This window comes from Anguilla rostrata, chromosome 12 (assembly GCF_018555375.3).
Source record: "Anguilla rostrata isolate EN2019 chromosome 12, ASM1855537v3, whole genome shotgun sequence".
Classification (NCBI taxonomy): domain Eukaryota; kingdom Metazoa; phylum Chordata; class Actinopteri; order Anguilliformes; family Anguillidae; genus Anguilla; species Anguilla rostrata.
The window spans coordinates 7,366,268-7,383,083 of record NC_057944.1 but is presented as its reverse complement, the minus strand read 5'-3'; the positions used below and the strand labels follow the sequence as shown (position 1 = coordinate 7,383,083).

At 51.2% G+C, this 16,816-nt stretch overlaps 1 protein-coding gene across 2 annotated transcripts in view; it reads left to right on the top strand.

The window, feature by feature from the left end:
• Positions 1–16,590, top strand: part of usp32 (ubiquitin specific peptidase 32) — a 50,679-nt gene extending 34,089 nt beyond the window's left edge. Inside the window, exons 16-34 of one of the 2 annotated variants that reach the window (XM_064302385.1) lie at positions 1–89; positions 1,660–1,814; positions 2,392–2,473; positions 2,593–2,661; positions 2,784–2,922; positions 3,250–3,355; positions 3,883–4,056; positions 4,151–4,325; positions 5,714–5,865; positions 5,990–6,101; positions 6,275–6,480; positions 7,366–7,550; positions 8,168–8,254; positions 8,769–8,889; positions 10,998–11,189; positions 11,499–11,715; positions 11,976–12,346; positions 12,572–12,664; positions 13,188–16,590. The exon at positions 1–89 is cut by the window's left edge and continues 29 nt beyond it. In XM_064302385.1, the coding sequence (XP_064158455.1) occupies positions 1–89; positions 1,660–1,814; positions 2,392–2,473; positions 2,593–2,661; positions 2,784–2,922; positions 3,250–3,355; positions 3,883–4,056; positions 4,151–4,325; positions 5,714–5,865; positions 5,990–6,101; positions 6,275–6,480; positions 7,366–7,550; positions 8,168–8,254; positions 8,769–8,889; positions 10,998–11,189; positions 11,499–11,715; positions 11,976–12,346; positions 12,572–12,664; positions 13,188–13,361 (2,899 nt within the window). In that variant the 3' untranslated portion in view covers positions 13,362–16,590. Of the gene's footprint in view, positions 132–1,659; positions 1,815–2,391; positions 2,474–2,592; positions 2,662–2,783; positions 2,923–3,249; positions 3,356–3,882; positions 4,057–4,150; positions 4,326–5,713; positions 5,866–5,989; positions 6,102–6,274; positions 6,481–7,365; positions 7,551–8,167; positions 8,255–8,768; positions 8,890–10,997; positions 11,190–11,498; positions 11,716–11,975; positions 12,347–12,571; positions 12,665–13,187 lie in introns of both variants that reach the window. The other variant, XM_064302384.1, reaches the window with a different exon arrangement.
• The last annotated feature ends 226 nt before the right edge of the window (positions 16,591–16,816 follow it).

Here is a 16,816-nt window from a genome sequence, read left to right as displayed (position 1 = left end):
CGAGCTGGAGCTGTTTCCCCGCTACCTGCTGTTCCTACGGCAACAGCCGGCCTCCCGCACCCCCCAGTCCAACATCTGGGTGAATATGGGTATGACCAGCCTGAGAATGTTCCCTCACCATTTACCCAGAGGTAACGTAAGCCTGCAGCAAGAAGGAGGGGGCGTGACCGGTGCTCCTAACCCAATCGGGCCACGCTGCGGCGCTCGACTAACAATGAGGCCAAATTCGATTGCACAACTCCCATGTCTGTCTGCAGAGTGCTCTCTGTGGGGGGTCACGAGTGGGCGTGGATTCGCGATAACATTGGCTTGTGTGGCGTGGCGAAGCATGCGGGGTTCATTCGGGGTTCGGAGTCTGCTCTATAACTCACTAACCCTCAGGGCTGGCGCGGTGCAGTGCAGCGTGTGGCGCTCCACTCATTTGATTGGACGATCAGATCTCTGGCAGAATGACGAGCTGGCCTGATTGGAGGATCTGGTCTGGGTAGAGTGCTGCACAGGCCCGATTGGCGGATCTGATCTCCGCATGGCTGAGCCAGGAACAGCAGGTCCCTTTACGACGCTGCCCCGGCCGTGGGCAGCCCCTTTGTACAAAGGGTGACCTGTCACGCGCCTAGTGACCTGTCGCCTAGCAACACTGCCGCCATGCCAACCGTGTCACTTACACAGAACTGGGTGTTGTGCACTGTTTTTTTATTCTCTAAATTGAAATATGAAGATCATTCAATATTTAAAATCACGTAAAATCGCTTGGATACTAGCCACATATCTGTAATTATTAACCAGTGGCTTTTTGTCTGAGAAAGACAGAAGTTGATTTTTGTGATTTGCGTAATCATATTTGTTTAATCTTTTGCGCTCTAATATTTTTATCTAATCGCCTGGATTTCTTGCTGCTACCTTACAACTAATCCTCACTGTTGATTTAGACAGAACTGTGCCCGTGGTGTGCACTGCTGGGAAATCTGCCCAATTACCTCTGTGTTTCTGTGCCTTTGTGAAGCCAGATTTAATATTTGCCTGGAATCAGTGATATATTTGCTGTGTATTTTTTTGTTGCTTCTCAGTTTTGTCAGTGAAAGATTTTACCTGTACTAGTCTGCAGAGCATGTATTACCTGTCCTACCCTGTGTGTGTGTGTGTGTGTGCGTGCACACGTTTGTTTGTGTGTATAGTAATAACTGTCAGCACCTAGGGGAAAGCATGAAACCCACAGCCATAATGTATGCAATCAGTTACGTCCTGTGAGCAGAAGTGTTCGTCAGTGCACTGCTTAAAACACTCACTTTATTATTCTTTGTTTTGTGCGTTGCACTGATATACTAAATAAAAACATATAGGCCCCCTTTTCCGAGTATTTCCTGGTTAGCTGGATGGCAACTGCAGTCGGTCTAGCCTTATATTCACTGTCAACTCAATGCGCCATCTCCTTATATTTTTAACTTTTAATTTGGAATGTAAAGTTCTGGTCTTCAAGAGGCCACCACAACACATTGCGATGCAGGCTATAAAGACTGGAGTCGATTGGACGGAATGACGTTGGGTCAGTTATTGCAGGCGCTCAGTCCTCAGAGCCGGTCGCTTGGGCGGTTTTTACTCTTCATGTGTTTGGGAGTTTGAGAGTGTGTTTGTGTAAGTGTGCAACGTTGCCCCCTGCAGGCAACGTCCCGTCCCCTAACGCGCCGCTGAAGCGGGTGCTGGCCTACACCGGCTGCTTCAGCAGGATGGCCACCATCAAGGACATCCACGAGTACCTGTCCCAGCGGCTGCGCATCAAGGAGGAGGACATGCGGCTGTGGCTCTACAACGGAGAGGTGGGGCCTCAGGGCGGGGCTGTGGGGGCGGGGCCTCGGGGGGGGGGCTTTGGGGCAGGACTGTGGGGGTGGGGCCTCAGGGTGGGGCTGTGGGGGCTGGGGCTGTGGGGCTTTTGGGGCAGGGCTGTGGGGGCGAGGCCTCAGGGTGGGGCTATGGGGGCGGGGCCTCAGGACAGGGCTGTGGATTTGGGGGGGAGGCTTTGGGGGCAGGGCTTCAGGGTGGCGTCTCAGGGCGGGGCTGTGGGGGTTAGGGCTGTGGGGGTGGCGTCTCAGGGCGGGGCTGTGGGGGTAGGGCTGTGGGGTGGCGTCTCAGGGCGGGGCTGTGGGGGTGGCGTCTCAGGGTGGGGCTGTGGGGGGTAGGGCTGTGGGGGTGGCGTCTCAGGGCGGGGCTGTGGGGGTGGCGTCTCAGGGTGGGGCTGTGGGGGAGGGGCTGTGGGGGTGGCGTCTCAGGGCGGGGCTGTGGGGGTGGCGTCTCAGGGTGGGGCTGTGGGGGTGGCGTCTCAGGGCGGGGCTGTGGGTTAGGTTCCGAGTGCGACTCAGGGCATGACTCATTTTCACTTTTTATTTTTATTTTCAGAATTACCTGACCCTGCTGGACGACGAGGACCACACGCTGGAAAGCCTGAAGATTCAGGACGAGCAGCATTTGGTGATAGAAGGTGCTCACCACGTTACTCTCTACAGTGTCGTTTCTAAATGCGCAATCTCGCCGTTTTTCATTTTATTAAAAAAACAATTTTTGAAAAGGAAGTTGTTTGTTTTTTTTCCTCCCTTCCAGTTCGAAATAAAGACATGAGCTGGCCGGAAGAGATGTGCTTCATCGCGAACAAAATGGACCGACACAAAGGTGTGAAGCCTCTGCTCGTTGGGTTCGTGTTGGGTTTGTGTTGTTCCCGTGCGGAGCGTCGGGGGTGGCGTGAGCGCGGTGTGGGATGCTGGGTAATGGAGCCCTCTGGTCTCTTCCTGCAGTCCCCACAGAGAAGGGAGCCACCGGACTCAGCAACCTGGGGAACACCTGCTTCATGAACTCCAGCATCCAGTGCGTCAGCAACACCAAGCCTCTGACCGAGTACTTCATCTCAGGGAGACACCTGTTCGAGCTCAACAGGTGCGTGACAGCGCCCCCTCTGGACTGGAGGCCCCATTGCTCCCTGGCCTGCTGTGTTCCGTTTCCTCTCTGCAGTAGCAAGTCATGCTATTTTAGCCTGTCAGAAGATTTGCTTTTCCTAACGGAAGATGTTCGTTGGTTGAAATCAGCGTGTTACTGATAACATAGCTTTTTGTTGCTGGTGAATCTTCTCTCTCCTCACGTTAATACAGAGGTACAATACATTATCGCCGCGTTTTAAAAAATTGTGTGTTTTTAAAAAGAGCTGCCGCCTCGGTCGGAGGAGTCGGGGGGGTTAAGCGGTCTGTGTTTTCGTTTCTGTCCCAGGACCAATCCCATCGGCATGCGAGGTCACATGGCCAAGTGCTACGGCGACCTGGTGCAGGAGCTGTGGAGCGGCACGCAGAAAAACATCGCCCCCCTGAAGCTCAGGGTAACCTTAGCGACACCATCCCACAATGCAACGGGAGAGCACTGCAGCGCTGCAGTAGTTGAGGCAGTAGATTAATAACCAGAGTACTGCAGGTTAAAATCCTAATCGGGACACTGTTGTTGTACATATACCATGGTACCTTACCCAAATCTGTCAGCTATATAGATACTGTAACTATAAACATAAGCCGCAGTATTACAGGTAGGTTGTTTCCAGTTTGTGTTCAGCTTTATAAACTGAACTGTGAGCTCAAATCAGACCTGGGTCAAATACGTATTTGTTTTGGATTCAAATATTTTTCTACGCTTTACTGATCTTGTCTGGTGTATCGGAACCAGTGAAATACCCTCAACAATTGCAGACCCCGCCTTCTGGTCTTAGTGGCAGTCTCAGTTACACCAGGCAAGATCAATAGAGCACAGAAAAGTATTTGAATCCAAAACAAATACGTATTTGACTTGGGTCTGGCTCAGATGTCAGGAGGGAAAGTCATTCGCTCTGCCTCTCTCTGGCTGTTCGCTCTGCAGTGGACGATAGCGAAGTACGCGCCGCGGTTCAACGGCTTCCAGCAGCAGGACTCCCAGGAGCTGCTGGCATTCCTGCTGGACGGCCTCCATGAGGACCTCAACCGCGTCCACGAGAAGCCCTACGTGGAGCTGAAGGACAGCGACGGCCGGCCCGACTGGGAAGTGGCTTCGGAGGTCAGCTCCTGTCTTGTGTGTGGGTGGTCAGAGCAGAGCATTGTGGGAATTGTAGTTGATATGGACCTGTGTGTTGTGCGCTTCCCCCCTGCAGGCTTGGGATAACCACCTGAGGAGGAACCGCTCCATCGTGGTGGACCTGTTCCACGGGCAGCTCAAGTCCCAGGTGAAGTGCAAGACCTGCGGACACATCAGCGCGCGCTTCGACCCCTTCAACTTCCTGTCCCTGCCCCTGCCCATGGACAGCTCCATGCACCTGGAGATCACAGGTACCCTCACCTCACTTTCCATACCTGACTACAGGTACAGGTATAGATGTGTGTCCATGCTGTGTGCAGTGATACTGTCTGTGCTGTGTGCACTGATACCCGTGTCAGTGCTGTTTGCAGTGATACTGTCTGTACTGTTTGCAGCGATACTGTGTCTGTACTGTTTGCAGCGATACTGTGTCTGTACTGTTTGCAGTGATATTGTGTCTGTGCTGTGTGCAGTGATACTGTGTCTGTACTGTTTGCAGTGATACTGTGTCTGTGCTGTGTGCAGTGATACTGTGTCTGTACTGTGTGCAGTGATACTGTGTCTGTGCTGTGTGCAGTAATACTGTGTCTGTTCTGTGTGCAGTGATACTGTGTCTGTGCTGTGTGCAGTGATACTGTGTCTGTGCTGTGTGCAGTAATACCGAGTCTGTGCTGTGTGCAGTGATACTGAGTCTGTGCTGTGTGCAGTGATACTGTGTCAGTGCTGTGTGCAGTGATACTGTGTCTGTGCTGTGTGCAGTGATACTGTGTCTGTGCTGTGTGCAGTGATAATGTGTCTGTGCTGTGTGCAGTGATACTGTGTCAGTGCTGTGTGCAGTGATACTGAGTCTGTGCTGTGTGCAGTGATAATGTGTCTGTACTGTGTGCAGTGATACTGTGTCTGTTCTGTATGCAGTGATAATGTGTCTGTACTGTGTGCAGTGATACTGTGTCTGTGCTGTGTGCAGTGATACTGTGTCAGTGCTGTGTCAGTGCTGTGTGCAGTGATACTGTGTCAGTGCTGTGTGCAGTGATAATGTGTCTGTACTGTGTGCAGTGATACCGTGTCAGTGCTGTGTGCAGTGATACCGTGTCAGTGCTGTGTGCAGTGATACCGTGTCTGTTCTGTGTGCAGTGATACCGTGTCAGTGCTGTGTGCAGTGATACCGTGTCTGTTCTGTGTGCAGTGATACCGTGTCAGTGCTGTGTGCAGTGATACCGTGTCTGTGCTGTGTGCAGTGATACCGTGTCAGTGCTGTGTGCAGTGATACCGTGTCAGTGCTGTGTGCAGTGATACCGTGTCAGTGCTGTGTGCAGTGATACCGTGTCTGTGCTGTGTGCAGTGATACCGTGTCTGTGCTGTGTGCAGTGATACCGTGTCTGTGCTGTGTGCAGTGATACCGTGTCTGTGCTGTGTGCAGTGATACCGTGTCAGTGCTGTGTGCAGTGATACTGTGTCTGTGCTGTATGCAGTGATACTGTGTCAGTGCTGTGTGCAGTGATACTGTGTCAGTGCTGTGTGCAGTGATACTGTGTCTGTTCTGTGTGCAGTGATACTGTGTCTGTGCTGTGTGCAGTGATACTGTGTCAGTGCTGTGTCAGTGCTGTGTGCAGTGATACTGTGTCTGTACTGTGTGCAGTGATTAAGCTGGACGGCTCCACGCCGGTCCGGTTCGGGCTGCGGCTGAACATGGATGAGAAGTACACGGGCCTGAAGAGGCAGCTGAGCGAGCTCTGCGGCCTGAAGCCCGAGCAGATCCTCCTGGCCGAGGTGCACTCTTCCAACATCAAGGTGCGCCCCTCACCTGTCCTCACCTGGACACGCACACCCCGTCGCCTGTCCACACCCGCACACGCACTCACACACCTTTCCTCGCCCAGGCTGATCGCGCGTTGCGTGTGCGATTTCTCTCTAGAACTTTCCACTGGACAACCAGAAAGTGCGTCTCTCGGTGAACGGGTTTCTCTGCGCGTTCGAGATCCCTGTGCCAGGGTCGCCCACGTCGGTCACCTCTCCCACGCAGACTGGTAAGAGCGCCCCCTGCTGTGCCTTCCTGCAACAACGTTTTACACTTGATCCTTAGTGAGGACAAAGACACAGTACACAAGCAGACACTGCAGTGTGTGTGAGATACACAGCTCATAGCTGTGGTGTTGTAGTTTCTTGTCTGGATGGATAATGCAGGCTGTTTTTTGCCCAGATGCCCCAGCGTTGGCGAACGGGACGGCGGGCATCGCCGCCAACGGGACGGCGGCGCGGCCCAGCCTGATACCCAACGGGGTGCCAAACACGGGGGTGCCCTGCGGGCCCGAGCGCAGCCTCGCCAACGGCCTCCCCAACGGCCACGTGCTGCCCACCCAGGACAACCCCTTCATTGGCTACATCATCGCCATGCACAGGAAGATGGTGAGAGGGGCGGGGCGTGGGCGGGGGTGGGGCGTGAGCGGGGTGCAGGCAAGGTCCCGGGGGAGGGGCAGAGGTTGATTGGCATTGGGTGTGTTGTTGTTTAAATCCCCCCCCACGCACCGTCCATTAAACTATGAGCCATGCAGCGATCAGTCTGTGACTTCCCACACGTCTGTGATTTGTGAAAGAACATTGTGCGTTCTCACTCTCTTGGGTTTTAGCTGCTGCATAGATCTTGTTTGTCTCAGTGTGATGTACGCACGCTCTTGCGTGTTTTAGTGTGTTTTAGTGTGTTTTAGCGTGTTGTTGCGTGTTTTGCGTGTTTTAGTGTGTTGTTGCGTGTTTTAGTGTGTTGTTGTGTGTTTTAGTGTGTTGTTGTGTGTTTTAGTGTATTGTTGCGTGTTTTAGTGTGTTGTTGCGTGTTTTCGCGTGTTTTAGTGTGTTTTAGCGTGTTGTTGCGTGTTTTGCGTGTTTTAGTGTGTTGTTGCGTGTTTTAGTGTGTTGTTGTGTGTTTTAGTGTGTTTTAGTGTTGTTGCGTGTTTTAGTGTGTTTTCGCGTGTTGTTGCGTGTTTTGCGTGTTTTAGTGTGTTTTAGTGTGTTGTTGTGTGTTTTAGTGTGTTTTCGCGTGTTTTAGTGTGTTGTTGCGTGTTTTAGTGTGTTTCCGCGTGTTTTAGCGTGTTGTTGTGTGTTTTAGTGTGTTTTAGTGTGTTGTTGTGTGTTTTAGTGTGTTGTTGTGTGTTTTAGTGTGTTTTAGTGTGTTGTTGCGTGTTTTAGTGTGTTGTTGCGTGTTTTAGTGTGTTGTTGCGTGTTTTAGTGTGTTGTTGCGTGTTTTAGTGTGTTTTAGTGTGTAGCCGCACTCACGCTCTCGCGCGTTCCCTCCTGCAGATGCGCACGGAGCTCTACTTCCTGTCCTCGCAGAAGAACCGGCCGAGTCTGTTCGGCATGCCGCTGATCGTGCCCTGCACGGTGAACACGCGCAAGCGGGACCTGTACGACGCCGTGTGGATCCAGGTGTCCCGCCTGGCCAGCCCCCTGCCCCCCCAGGAGGCCAGCAACCACGCCCAGGACTGGTGAGAGCGCCCCCTACCTGCCCCCCCCCCCCCCTTACAGGAATTACACTCGGGTGCACTCAGTGTTGTGTAAGGCTCAGTTTCCTTGAGTGGCAGTGTGCTGGAACAGTCACTATGTACCTGATTATTCATGCTCTGCAGTGGAATATCTAATACCCTGTAAATTACCCTGGATGAGGAGTTTCTCTAATATTAACAATCATAAGAGAAGTCAGATGTCGGTTGTGATATATGTTGTGTGTTCTCCCCAGTGTGTGATGTATGCGCTGCGTGTTATCTGCAGTGTGTGATGTATGTTGTGTGTTCTCATCAGTGTGTGATGTATGTTGTGTGTTCTCATCAGTGTGTGATGTATGTTGTGTGTGTTCTTTGCCATGTGTGATATATGCAGTGTGTTTCCCCAGTGTGTGATGTATGCTGTGTATTCTTTGCAGCGTGTGATGTATACTGTGTGTGTGTTCTCCGCAGTGTGTGATGTATATTGTGTGCATTCTTTGCAGTGCGTGATGTACGCTCTGTGTGTTCTCCTCAGTGTGTGATATAGGTAGTGTGTTCTCCACAATGTATGCTGTGCATTATTCCCAGTGTGTGATGTACGTTTTGTATGTTCTTCGCAGTGATGACAGCCTGGGGTACCAGTACCCCTTTACGCTGCGTGTGGTGCAGAAGGATGGAAACTCCTGCGCCTGGTGCCCCTGGTACAGGTACGTCCTTCACCTGCAGGAGGCGCTGTAATGGCTGTGCTCCAGTAGGAGGTGCTGTTATGTTTGTGCTGCAGTAGGAGGTGCTGTGATGGCTGTGCTCCAGTAGGAGGTGCTGTTATGTTTGTGCTGCAGTAGGAGGTGCTGTTATAGTTGTGCTGCAGTAGGAGGTGCTGTGATGGCTGTGCTCCAGTAGGAAGTGCTGTTATAGTTGTGCTGCAGTAGGAGGTGCTGTGATGGCTGTGCTCCAGTAGGAGGTGCTGTTATAGTTGTGCTGCAGTAGGAGGTGCTGTGATGGCTGTGCTCCAGTAGGAAGTGCTGTTATATTTGTGCTCCAGTAGGAAGTGCTGTTATATTTGCTGTACAGTAGGAGGCCCTGTAATATTTTTACATGTTTTTTTGAGGTGCAGGTTTTTGGGGGTGGGGGGTGGTTCAGACTCAGTGTTTCCCAGTTTGCCCGTTTCCTGTTTCTCTCCGAGGCGTCTTTGCGACGGCGTGTCTGTGGCATGGGTTGCAGGTTCTGCAGGGGCTGCACTGTGGACTGCGACGAGGACAGGGCTGCTCTGGGAAACGCCTACATCGCTGTGGACTGGGACCCCACCGCCCTGCACCTGCGATACCAAACCTCCCAGGAGAGGGTGAGAGAGAGAGAGAGAGAGAGAGAGAGAGAGTGAGAGTGAGAGAGAGAGAGATGCGTGGAGTGACAGAAAGTGAGCAGGAGTGAGCAAGGGGGATGCTGATTGAGAGGAGAGGAGAGGAGATGGAGAGAGCGTGAAAGTGAATGAGAGGAAGAGAGAGAGGTTACTTTACAGGCATTTAGCAGACGCTCTCATCCTGAGCTACTTACACAACATTTACATAGTTTGCATCCATTTATACAGCTGGATATATGCTGAAGCGATGCAGGTTAAGTACCTTGCTCAAAGGCACAAAGGAAGTGTCCAGGAATCAAACCATTAGGTTACAAGACCAGTTCCGCACCCATTGTACTACACTGCAGCCCACTCAGCGCACGCCCCTTCCTGAACTCGGGGGGCTGTGTAACTGTGACACAGCAGATTTTGATTCAGATCAAAACAAGCTGTTTATGGAGCCTGGAGAAGTGATGTAAGGCTGCGGTGGCCCGGTCCTCATTGTGGTCTCTGATCTGTCAGCACTACTGTGACTTACCTCTCAAGCACCTGCCACCACCAGGCTGAGCAGGTACCTGTCACCTGGAGCGCCTGTGCTAGTGCAACTGAGCAGGCAGAGGAAAGGGGACTCTCTCTACTGGACAGTTATCAACAACATGCGTTGATACACATGGTTATGTGTGTGTGTTGTGGATAGTGGAGGAGCATGCAGTGTGGAGCAGAGAGTGTGTGTGTGTGTGTGTGTGTGTTGTAGATACAGACGCATGTGTGTGTGTTGCAGATAGTGGAGGAGCACTGCAGTGTGTGTGTGTGTGTGTGTGGGTGTGTGTGTGTGTGTGTTGTAGATACAGATGGGTGTGTGTGTATGTGTGTGATACAGACGCATGTGTGTGTGTTGCAGATAGTGTGTAGGATCAGCTGGTGTGTGTGTAGATACAGACGCATGTGTGTGTTGTGGAGTGAGAGCACTGCAGTGGAGCTGTGTGTGTGTGTGATACAGGTGTGTGTGTGTGTTGCAGATAGTGGAGGAGCACTGCAGTGTGGGAGAGTGTGTGTGTGTGATACAGACGCGTGTGTGTGTGTTGCAGATAGTGGAGGAGCACTGCAGTGTGGAGCAGAGTGTGTGTGTGTGTGATACAGACGCGTGTGTGTGTGTTGCAGATAGTGGAGCACGCAGGTGGAGCAGTGTGTGTGTGTGTGTGTGTGATACAGATGCGTGGGTCTGTGTTGCAGATAATGGAGGAGCACTGCAGTGTGGAGCAGTGTGTGTGTTTGATACAGACGTGTGTGTGTGTGTGTGTTGCAGATAGTGGAGGAGCACTGCAGTGTGGAGCAGAGTGTGTGTGTGTGATACAGACGTGTGTGTGTGTGTTGCAGATAGTGGAGGAGCACTGCAGTGTGGAGCAGAGTGTGTGTGTGTGATACAGACTTGTGTGCGTGTGTGTGCTGTAGATACAGACGTGTGTGTGTGTTGTAGATAGTGGAGGAGCACTGCAGTGTGTGTGATACAGACGTGTGTGTGTGTGTGTTGCAGATAGTGGAGGAGCACTGCAGTGTGGAGCAGAGTGTTGGATACGACGTTGTGTGTGTGTGCAATAGTGGAGACAGCGTGTTGTGTGTGTGTGTGTGTTGTAGATACAGACGCGTGTGTGTGTGATACAGATGTGTGGGTGTGTGTTGCAGATAGTGGAGGAGCACTGCAGTGTGGAGCAGAGTGTGTGTGTGTGTGGATAGACTGGGCTGTAGATAGTGGAGGAGCACTGCAGTGTGGAGCAGAGTGTGTGTGTTGATACAGACGCGTGTGTGTGTGTTGCAGATAGTGGAGGAGCACTGCAGTGTGTGTGTTGGATACAGAGTGTGTGTGTTGTCAGATAGTGGAGGACATGCAGTGTGTGTGTGTGTGACTGGTGTGTGTGTTGCAGATAGTGGAGGAGCACTGCAGTGTGGAGCAGAGTGTGTGTGTGTGTGTGATACAGATGCGGGGTCTGGGCAGGGGAGAGCACTGCAGTGTGTGTGTGTGTGTGTTGCAGATAGTGGAGGAGCACTGCAGTGGGTGTGTGTGTGTGTTGCAGATAGTGGAGGAGCACTGCAGTGTGTGTGTGTGTGTGTTGCAGATAGTGGAGGAGCACTGCAGCGTGGAGCAGAGTCGCCGGGCGCAGGCCGAGCCCATCAGCCTGGACAGCTGCCTGCGGGCCTTCACCAGCGAGGAGGAGCTGGGCGAGGACGAGCTGTACTACTGCTCCAAGTGCCACGCCCACCGCCTGGCCACCAAGAAGCTGGACCTGTGGAGGCTGCCGCCCATCCTGGTAAGAGCCCTCCAGCCCCCAGCCGCTGGCCTCTTCGGCCTCTCCGCAAAAACCACGCATTTTAAACAGGCAGAAGTGTCGCGCATCTGTAGAATTCAGTTAGCGTGTGACATCGTCACACCTGGTGTTGATTGGACAACCAGACGAAACGGCAAAATTCATTGCCATAGATATGTTTTCTTTTTTTGCACCTCTTCGTTGTTTTGGTTTTGACCAATTTTCGAGGGGACGCGCGGAATAGATGTGGTTAATTAAGTCACTGAACCGCTTTGCCGCCGTCCTAAAATAGTTCCCGCTGTGTCTTCGCAGATCGTTCATCTGAAGCGCTTCCAGTTCGTGAACGGGCGCTGGATCAAGTCTCAGAAGATCGTGAAGTTCCCGCGGGAGAAGTTCGACCCCAGCGCCTTCCTCGCCCCTCGGGAGGCGGAGCGAGGCCAGCCCAGTCTGGGGGAGGAGCCACTGAAGCTGGTGGGCGGAGACGCCGGGAGCACCGCCCCCCTCATTTCTGTGCCCAGCAACGTGAAAGGTGGGGATCAGCTGTCACACTGCCGACCGTTCCAGCTGCCGCTGCTGATACTGCAGTTAACACTAACTTACCGTGTGTGTGTGTGATTACATGATTGTGTGTGTGCATGTGTGTGTGTGTGTATTTGTATATGTGTTTTTTATTACATGTGTGTATGTATGTGTGATTACGTGTGTGTGCCTATGCGTGCGCGGCATTGCATTCGTGTATGTGATTACGTGTGTGTGTGATTGTGTGTGTGTGTGTGTGTGTGTTAACAGGCTTAGGGAAGAAGTCCAGCAGGACCAGCAGCCCTTGCGGCAGCCCCCGTGGCGGGGCGCGGAAGCAGGGCCGCCTGCGCCTGCCCCAGCTGGGCAGCCGGCACCGCCTGTCCAACAGCAAAGAGAGCCTGGACTGCGGCCGCGACGGCGGCAGCGGCGTCGCCACGGAGACCGAGCAGGGCGGGGCCCAGGACGGGGCCTGGCCACCGGAGCCCTCCGGCACCGACTGTGACGTCATAATGGTGAACGGGCTGGGGCCCGACGGTGGCCAGAGCAACGGCCACCCGGAGCCCGGCCTGGAGCTGGACCCCGCCCACCACCACAGAGACGACATCTGCCTGGACCCCATATACAACCTATATGCAATTTCAGTAGGTCCCGCCCTCCCTGTCCTGCGATTGGTTTCTGAGGCTGGTTACACGATACTGATGTGTGTGTATGTGAGGTACAGGAGATACAGACGTGTGTGTAGTAGATAGTGGTTTTGGTTTTGGCTGGTGTGATTGGTTTCTGAGGCTGGTTACGCGGCTCCCCCTGCTGGCTGCTCCTGTGAACTGCAGCCCAGGCTAACCCAGCGGTCTCTCCCTGTCCCACAGTGCCATTCGGGGATTTTGGGAGGAGGCCACTACGTTACATATGCAAAAAACCCCAATGAGAAATGGTACTGTTACAACGACAGCAGCTGCAAGGTACTGCACGCCTTCCTCTCAAAGGACACCCGTGACTACGCATCTGGGTTTGAAATTACACTTTTAGATGCTCTTACTCTTACTTCAAAAGTCAGTGCTGAAAGAAAATAGCATTTGAAAATGATGTTTAGCCCAGCTACTTTCCAAATGATTTCAAGTAATTTTTTTTTGCAACTGCATCAACTGCTATGAGCTGTTAATCTGGTAAAAGTGTTTAAAGCACTCTTTCTTTGTTAATTAATGTTCTGTATTTTATAACTATGAAATGCATATGGATGCAGGTTCAGTTACATCTCTGAAATTGAATACAGTGCATTTTAGAATATTGAGTATCATATAAATTAGAGAAAACAGTTTAAAATTTGAAAATGTATTTTAGGTAAACCTGTATATTTTCAGGTTTATTTCTGAATTCAAACAGTGCATTTGAAACTACTGAATTCCAAACACATTCCTAAAAATAATTTGACAATTGTATTTAAAATTTTTTTAAAGTGACATATGGTCTCTGTGACCTCCACAGGAAGTCCACTCAGAGGAGATTGACACAGACTCCGCCTACATCCTGTTCTACGAGCAGCAGGGCGTGGACTACTCCCAGTTTCTGCCGAGGACGGACGGCAAAAAGATGGCCGACACCAGTAGCATGGACGAGGACTTTGAGTCCGACTACAGGAAGTACTGCGTGCTGCAGTGACGAGACGCTCTTCCTGCCCTCCGCCCCGCCCCGCCCCGCCCCGCCCGCCCCGCCCGCTCTCCGCACCGGATGTTCGCCGTGACGCCCGGGCGCACAGCTGTGGAACACAAGCACAAAGCGGGACGGCGGGATAGCGGGAGAGAGCGCTCCTCCGCTGCGGCTGCTGTTTTCTGGAAGGCGGTACTCCTGCACCGCTCTGGGCGCCTCTCTCTCTCTCTCTCTCTCTCTCTCTCGGAGACGGGACGACGAGGCTTTGCGTTGCGGTTGCCAAATCGAACAAATGACCCCCCCCCCCTCACTAAGAGCACTAACTGGAGTGAGGCCAGCGTAGGCATCAGCCCGACTCTACTGATCTGAAAAAGCCGCCACAGTGCTTGCCTGAAAGCGCATGGCGTAGTGGTGCGCGCAGTATGAGATGCGTGCATACTGACATTCATACATACAGTACTTACATGCATATTTGTTGTACTAGGATGCATACAAACACAGCACTAACATGCATACATGTACGGCACTGACATCCACATACGCAGTACTGACATGCACATACGCAGCACTAACATGCATACATGTACAGCACTGACATGCACATACGCAGTACTGACATGCATACGTGTTCAGCGCTGACATGCACATACGCAGTACTGACATGCATACGTGTACAGCGCTGACATGCACATACGCAGTACTGACATGCATACGTGTACAGTACTGACATGCACATACACAGTATTGACATGCATATATGCAGTACTGACCTTCACTCTGCCACCATATTTCTGGATGAGCTCATTTGCCACACTTTGATGTCAAAGACGTTTTTTTTTCCTGCAGGCTGGGTGCCTGCGGCTATTTGAATGTGTCCAAAAAACCCTGGCCATGTCTGCTATGAGGTGTCTGTCAGTCAATTTGATAGACAGTCAGATAAACTGAAAACGATCACACGATCAAAAGGCTCAAAGAGCTAAACGATGTTGTGTGATGCTGTCAGTAGAAAACCTCATACGCTACCTCAGTTCATTTCTGTTGTTGTTGCTCGTGGCAATGGTAACGTTCCGAAATTCGAAGCGCAACTCCGCTTGACAGTGTTACCGTTTCGTATTCTACCCGAAATATTTGCCCTTATTGCCCCACACGCTTCCCTCTTGCCCTGCCCAGGGGTATGTCAGTATGTGTCAGCTTCACTAATGAAATGAACGCATCTGTGTGAACGAGAGGTTCATAGATTTTAACTCAGCAACTGCCAAAAACCGGGGGCATTTTTACGCCTGAAACTGGACACCGTATCACGTGTATTTGTAGCATTGAGCAAACCGGGTATGCGTTTTATCGTCTTTTTTTTTTTTAATTGAAAGTTTAAGTTATCGTTCGGTTTGTTGTCATGATTGGTGCCATACGGAATGTTTCAAAAATATGGAGACCGTTAAAAGTATATATATTTTATTAGCTCATTTCTTCCCCTTTGTATTTATTTTTATAGCTATTTGTTAGGTTGTCGTGTACGGGATTTGTCTGAAAGCACCCGTAATTATCTTCCATTACACAATGACCCGTGTCACAAAACAGCCATTTTTTTTACACCCTTTGTTGAAAATCCACTGTCGTCATCTCAGCTATGATTAGAACCTAATAACCCCATCAAAATGATAATTTATACATTAATATGACATCCCAAAGGCTTTATGACTGATGTTTTCATAATCAGATTTTCAGAGAAGATGATCTGTTTGAAAAAAAAAAAAAAAAAAAAATTATAATTACAAAAACTGAATTAAATTTTTTTTTTGAAATTGACATTTAATGCAGATCAGCTTTTCTGATGAACGTGGTGTTTGTTATGTTGAGCTAATGGAAAAGCTCACCTTGTCAAGCCAAAGTATTTTTCCGCAGAATCTCGGCAGCGAGTGTTTGTGTGCTTTAGAGACGCGTGAGTGCGGTACGTGAGGAAGCGTGTTGTGAGATGAACTGTGTTTTCCATTAGCTTAGCTTCATTACCCTAAATACTGTGTCCAGCTGCTGCGCATCGCGCGCGAACATCGCCCCCGCGCCCGCGAACCACTGTGTGGGGCGGGGCTCGTGAAAGGCTCTGCCGGCTTTTAATTGGAGCAGAGCCGTCCAATCCTGGACCCGGAGATCGGTCTGGAGGGTTTTAGGGGGGATGCCCGTCGACCAGCAACCGATAGCCACCTGGAGAAAGAGGGTTATTAAATTTCCCATCCGGCCGGCGGCTGAGCTGTTGGAAGTGGGGACCTTTGAGCGGAGAGCAAGGACTGAGCGTGTGCGCTGCGAGCAGTACTGAGCGACTGAATCCCCCTCCGCCGCGGTTCGACGCGTCCCCTCGCACAGTAACGTGTTCGCAGAGCGGTCGGGCAGAAGTGGATTGTGGGTAGGAGGGGTGCTCTCCCGCGCTGGACGCCGTGTGGGAGCCCTGCAGGGGGCGGGGCTAGCCCGACGCTGCCAGACCGCTTACCCGCTCACCTGCCTACCTGCAGCGTACAGCGACCTCGTCGCCCGAATTAAACACCAGTTCACTTAAACTAACTCGCTTCGGAGTGAAACCACTGAATGTAGAAAAAAGTCAAACCTAAAATGAAAAGTATTAAAGGACGTGGAAAGGGAAGAAGACGAGAAGCGGAGCCGTGTGGAGTACAAACTACCCCCCCCCCCCCACACACACCTTCACCCCCGTCATTAGGGGGCGATGGCTGTGTGGGATCGTTACCTGTGGGCGTGTCTCCCGTTAACGTCACCTGCACAGGAAGCGACCGCCGCCAGTCTTATGACCTCGTGTACCGGCGAGAACCCAGACGGCTTTCGCTTTAGTTTTAAAACACTCGTTTGAAGCGTTTATCCTGTTAATACAAGGAATACACTGGCACTTTCAGCCAGACCCCCCGGGTGTGTTGTCAGGTAGTGCGATGTACTACTGAGCTGTTTGTCTTTTTTTTGTCCGTTTTGCTGTAAACTTTTTTCCTTTTTTTGTTAAATTAATTCTGAGATGTATTAATTTAATCAACTTTATTTTGTAAAGTGTCTAAAGAGTAAAAATGACATTGCACTGACAGAAAAAAAAATGTACATAAAGTGTTTTGTAAATAAAATGACGTATCGAGAAATGAACTGTAAAAATGCACTTGTAGCTGTAAATTGAGTGATTCTGTTTATCTGTAACAATTATTCAAGCAACAAATGAAAATGAGGCAGATGCAATTAAACCCCTTCTCCAGCAGCTGCGGGCTTGGTGTTGTGATGTCATAGTTTGGGTGGGCGGAGCTATGGGCTTGGTGTTGTGATGACATAGTGTGGGTGGGCGGAGCTATGGGCTTGGTGGTGTGATTTCATAGTGTGGGTGGGCGGGCTCTGTCATACAGCACAGTCACAAGAACACTTGCTGTAAAACACACAAGGGCAGCAGTGTAATGTAATAGGTAAGGTTTTGGTCACAGGTTCGATTC